This window comes from Colobus angolensis, unplaced genomic scaffold, assembly GCF_000951035.1.
Source record: "Colobus angolensis palliatus isolate OR3802 unplaced genomic scaffold, Cang.pa_1.0 Scaffold115, whole genome shotgun sequence".
NCBI classification, from domain to species: Eukaryota; Metazoa; Chordata; class Mammalia; order Primates; family Cercopithecidae; genus Colobus; species Colobus angolensis.
In genome coordinates, this window is record NW_012112586.1 from 4,450,454 (window position 1) to 4,456,157 (window position 5,704).

General features: G+C 46.5%; 1 protein-coding gene across 1 annotated transcript in view; it reads right to left on the reverse strand.

The window, feature by feature from the left end:
- The window catches only part of GLT1D1 (glycosyltransferase 1 domain containing 1), a 106,693-nt gene that overhangs the window by 33,188 nt on the left and 67,801 nt on the right, over positions 1 to 5,704 (reverse strand). The window contains exons 9-10 of the mRNA XM_011961258.1: positions 5,516 to 5,559; positions 3,720 to 3,840 (exon numbers count right to left, since the gene is read on the reverse strand). Coding sequence (XP_011816648.1) covers positions 3,720 to 3,840; positions 5,516 to 5,559 — 165 coding nt within the window. The remainder of the gene's footprint in view (positions 1 to 3,719; positions 3,841 to 5,515; positions 5,560 to 5,704) is intronic.

Below are 5,704 nucleotides of genomic sequence, written 5' to 3' on the forward strand. Positions count from 1 at the left end.
ATGTTGGCCAGGCTGGTCTCGAACTCCTGACCTCAGGTGATCCACCTGCCTCAGTCTCCCAAAGTGCTGGGATTATAGGCGTGAGCCACCCCGCCCGGCCACAACATGATGTTTTGATACACATCTACCCTGTGGGATAGCTAAAGCAAGCTAATTAACATACGCATTACTTTATACTTGTTTTGTGTGGTGGGAACACTTAAGATCTACTCTTAGCGATTTTCAAGGATACTATATATTGTTATTAACTACAGTAGCCATGATGTGCAGTACACATCTTTTGAACTTATTCCTCCTAACTGGAAGTTAAGGTCCTTCAACCAACATCTCTCCACTCCTCACACTCCCAGCCTCTGCTACGCACCATTCTACTCTCTGCTCCTATGAGAACTCACTTGATTTCTTATTTTCCCTAGATGAGCTCTCCAAGCTCTTATCAGGCAGAGGGAAACTTCATATGAGACTCTTTGTAAAAGCCTTTGTGGCCAGGATGCCATTTGCAACAGAGCTGAGAAAGGTTTACACAGACACTGCCTCTGTTCTACCCTGCAGAACAGTCGTAAGAAACTCAGCAGCCGGGCCCCTCCTCAAAACAAGTGAAGCTGATTTGTGAGGGGTGGGCACCATCACCTGTACCTATGATTTTTTAGGCTTCAAGGTAATTCTGGTACATACCTGGGGCTGGAAACCACCATGTCTAGATTTTGTTGCAGAGAGGTTGGCTTGCATTTTAATGGTCTTTACTGGGCGTCTGTCAAGTCAGACAAGCATTGCTTGTCACATGGCAATGGAGTTGGGCTGGATGTGCCCACAGCACATTTGGATCTTACATAATTGGGGTTACGGTGATTCTCAATGGGGGTGCCAACAGCATTTTGGGTACAACTCTGATGCAACGAATTGATTAGAATCAATTCAGATAGTCAAAGTGTTCAATCATGGAGTAAGTGTCTGTCACTTTTGAAGGAATTGATCTTCTGACCTTTCAGAATTAGCTGTATTCTGGCACCTTGAACCGGCACCCCACCTCCCTGCAGCTGCTCCATCCCAAATACACGCCAGTAGCATCTTCCTAATGATGAAAACTCAAAAGGCCCTTCACTTTTCAAAGTGGCAAAGGCATCTCACCGCTGAATCCACACACACACTTACAAACACACAAACACGCTGACACACTAGTCGAGGTTAAAGTGACACAGAGTCACAGAGTCACCTTGAATGACCTCACATCCTATTTCAATCACTAGGGCTGGAGTCTGGAAGCCAAGGGGCCAGGAATCACCTCCTTCCTGCAGGTGCTCCTCTCTGCTTTAGAAGATGGGCTTCCCCTCTCAGGCAGAGCGTGTGTGTGCACGCATGCATCTGTAGGTGCATGTGTGTGAGCATGTGTGTGCGCCTATGTGTGTATGTGTGTGTGTGTGTGCATGTGTGTGTGTTCCGGGGTCGGGAAAAGAGCCTAATCATGACGGCTGGGATGAGCAAATAATTGTTTATATACTTTTAATGTAATTCTCTGCAGGATTCAACTCTAAAAAAGCTCAAAACTGGAAACAACCGATTCGATTCGTTGTAGAAGTGTTCACCCCGCTGCCCACGCAGCCAGCTCAAGTTGGATTTTCGGAGTTTATCAGTAAGAAACGTGTTTCTGCAAATGGGATGTTTCTATGCTTCCATGGGAAAATACAGCTAATTCTGAAAGGTCAAAAGATCACTTCCTTCAAAAGCGACAGGCACTTATTCCATGATTAAACGCTTTGGCTATCTGAACTGATTCTAATGAAATGCACCCTTACCACTCATCTAACATCAGCTTCATTCAAAACCCTTCGCCCAAAGGTTATTTGGGAGTTTTCAAAAGCAACACAACATCAACATTTTAAGGCAGTCGGAACTGCCAACAGCTGCCTTTGCTTTGAAGTAAATGAGGTTTGACAGTGGCAGTGAAATGCTGTGTGTGCTCGTTGTAAAATCATTCCCGAATTCCACTCTACCTTTCCTTAAGAAGTTGAAAAAAAATGTATATTTACCTACAAAGGAGCAATTCACAATAGCTCAAATACTGGTACCATCAGCATATACACTTTTAAAGCTAACATATTGCTCGGAGGACTGCAGCTGGGAGCTGATTTGAAAAGACAATGGAGATTAATACTAGCGACAACCCCTAAGCTGAGGTGCTGACGTCTGGCTGTGGATGATCACGTTACAAACTCACACTTTGCACTCTGAAAGCATCCAGCAGCAGATTCACGAGCACAGATACACAGCTGCTACCATCTCCCTCTGCGTTTTTTTCTTTTGAGGTTTTTTCTTCTTTTATAAGTGATGTCAAATTAAGAGCAAATATTATGCACACAATGTCAGTCATTTCTTAAATGTAGGGAGAGGATTTTTTTCCTAGTTTATTTACCATGTTCTCTCTGGACCTCTAAGGTTTGCAGATCTTAACTTTTGTTAGTAAGTTCAGTACATTCACCCGGTATCCAAGGGGACACATGGATATCCCAAAGACTTATGATAAAGTAACAGCATGAATCTAAGTAGACACTGAAATAAGAAATCCACATATTCAGAAAGAACACATGAAACCTGAGCCAAAGACCTCGGGAAGCAGTGGCCACATGTTCCTCTCGACAGGAAAACAGGCTTTGTCATGTGCCCATCAGTGCATGCTTATGCCATGTCTGTCGTGTGCAGCGTGTGTGCTGAGAACCACCAGGGGTACCATGCATGCGGTACTGGGTGCTCTAATCGCATGAGGAAAACCCAGTGCCAAAGGCTGGTGTTGGCATGAGTGGGTCCAGCCTGCCCTCTTCTGGGTTCATTCTTCAGGAGCCCCCAAGGCAATGAACTAACACCAAAACAAGAGAAGGAACGTCTTTTTCTGTTAGACACATGCCGGTGATTCTCTCTAGGAGCTAACATCAAGCACCGAAGATCATGGTAAAATGCTCCAGTTAAAAACCTCTCGAGGAGGAGGAGATGTTGTAGGTGGTCCCATTGCAAAGGGGATGCAAGGATTGCCAGGACATTTTACAGAAGAGGGGACACAGCCCAGCCAGAACCTGCCCAGGTTTCAAGAGCACGGCCTTCCCACTCCAACCTCGGTCCTGAAAACACAGATATGCTGGTGCGGAATTGCAGAGTGGTGCTGGGATAGACATATTTTGTCAAAAAAGATGAAGTGATTTTATAAAGCTGACTGCTAGATAAAGAGATTAGATCCACCCTGGCCCCCACGCCACCCCGTCATCTATGATCACTACCCTGCCCCTGTCTCCTGCCACCTGCAAAGACCAGCCCTTTCTTCTCCTCCCTTAAGCTCTGGAATTACAGAACATATGGAAAAGAAAGAGAAAAGATCAAGTAAAAGGAGGCTTCCTGCAAAAACACCTTCATCCTGTTTCCTGTCCCAATCTTTCGTAACCTTAGCTGCCTTCCTGTCAGAGATATTTAGAGGGTCAGAGAGCCAATGCCATCCCAGTTTTATTTTACATCATTGCTGGCAAGGAGAAATAGCAATGAGAAATAAAATGATATTTTTAGACTTCCAGATAGAACTTCAAAAGTACTTTCGAACTCCAACGGGTATGCTGCTTGGCCTTTTTAGCTTTGAGAAGTGCAGAATGCTATTGACAAAGACGTCACCTCCATAAATAAGAAAAGGAGTGATGGACAATTTCACACTCCCACTTGCAGTACTCGAATTACACAATTACCTCCAGAATTGCAGCTGACATGCCTTCAGAGACAGAGCTGTTCACCACCGCGAAGCAATTCTTCACCACCGCGTGCAAATCTTCCTGAGGCATCTCTCCGATCAACCGAACCCCAGCGGCCCTGAAACACAAAGCAGGAAGAGGGGCTCTAATTCCAAGAATCTCGTGGGTAGGCAGCTGGGAGGAGGAGAGATGACAATTTGGGTGTAATACTTCAGATCAGCAAGTAAGCACTGTTGACCAAGCGTTCAGCCGGGAGAACTATACTGGGGTAGAAATCCTTACAGCTCATGTTCCTGACAAGGGAGGGGGGAATTGCTTGACATGTCTGCTTTTGTTTTCAGTACACTCAATAAAGACACCTGCTCTCAAGGGCTAGGAGAGTCAGAGATAAGGTTTGTGCCATTTTCTCTGTATGATTTAGAAAATATTTTTCTAATAATTCAACTTTTTTTCAAATAATTTTTTAAAATATTAATAAGATAATATGAATAGAAATAATAGAAAATAGGCCAGGTGCAGTGGCTCATACCTGTAGTCCCAGCACTTTGGGAGACCAGGGCAGGTGGATCACCTGAGATCAGGAGTTCAAGACCAGCCTAGCGAACATGGCGAAACCCCATCTCTACTAAAAATACAAATATTAGCCAGGTGTGGCGGTGTGTACCTGTAATCCCAGCTACTTGGGAGCCTGAGGCAGGAGAATTGCTTGAACCCGGGAGGCGGAGATTGCAGTGAGCTGAGATTTTGCCACTGCGCTCCAGCCTGGGTGACAGAGCAAGACTCGGTCTCAAAAAAAAAAGAAAAAAGAAAAAAGAATGGAAATAGAAATACTAAATAGTGACGATAATGTCACAAAAGCCCTGTTCCCAGCACACAGCACTGACAGCTATTTTGTCACAGACATTTTGCCTTGTTCTATTTTTTTCACCACACAATGTAAATCTTCGCCTTTCTTTGATCTTCTCAGTCCCCACCACTGGCCACCACTCTCACGGCTCTGCCACGCCTCCCTTCCCCGAGCGGGTGATACTTTTGCACGCATGCGTCTGCACCTAGGAGCAATCTCAAGATCCCTGATTATAGATGGGGAAAAACCCGTCTTTGTCATGCCCTTGGCAGTTGGTGTGGCCAGTGAGTCTGGCTGGAATCCCGGGGCTGTGAGGACACCGCTTTACAGGGGGCTGACCCAAAGGAGACCCACATCCTTCTGGTCTGCTCATTCCCATCGCCCCACTTATGACGCAGACTGATGACGCAGCTCTAAAGCCACCACGTCACCTTCAGAATGGGAGCCACAGGCCGAGGAAGGCGGGACAGAGACAAGAGCCAAATCCCTGAGGTCTCAGCGAAGCCCCCACTTTGCGCCCTGACTGACCACCCTCAGACTTGTTGATGTGAGCAATGAAACCTCGATGTGTTCAAGCCCGTGCTGTTGGGTTCCCGCCTGACAAACGCAACTCGTAACCAACACTCCAACAAATCGCTCCCCAGGCAGCCAGTGACAAAGGGCAATACCCCTCCATTCTTCCAAATCCTTGAGAGTTTAAATCTTTCCATTTTGGCCAATGTGATCGGTTAAAAATTATCATCACACAGTGGTTTTTATTGGCATTTCCCTGGGCAAATACCGGTGCCTAGGATGCCATGGGCTCACTGGGAAGATGCGCCGTACAAGGAAACACTTGGAAACTGCTTGGAATCGTGTCTGGGACTGGATAAATGTGAGTTCAAGTAACTCAGGGGCCACTCAGGCTTCCCGTTCTGCAAAATGACTGGTCTCCACCAACTCTTACCTTCTCACTTTGGCTTTTACTTCCCTTGTAAACACTGGATCGACCTGAAAAGAGACAAAGATAAATGTCAGTGGTAGCCACCTGCTAGTGGCGCTGCCAGCCGGCCTGCACGGGCCGGGCCAAAGCCCTGGTGCCAGCGTGGTGCGGGCCCCAGTCTGCGGCCATGGGGGTGTCCTCGTGGCTGCTGTG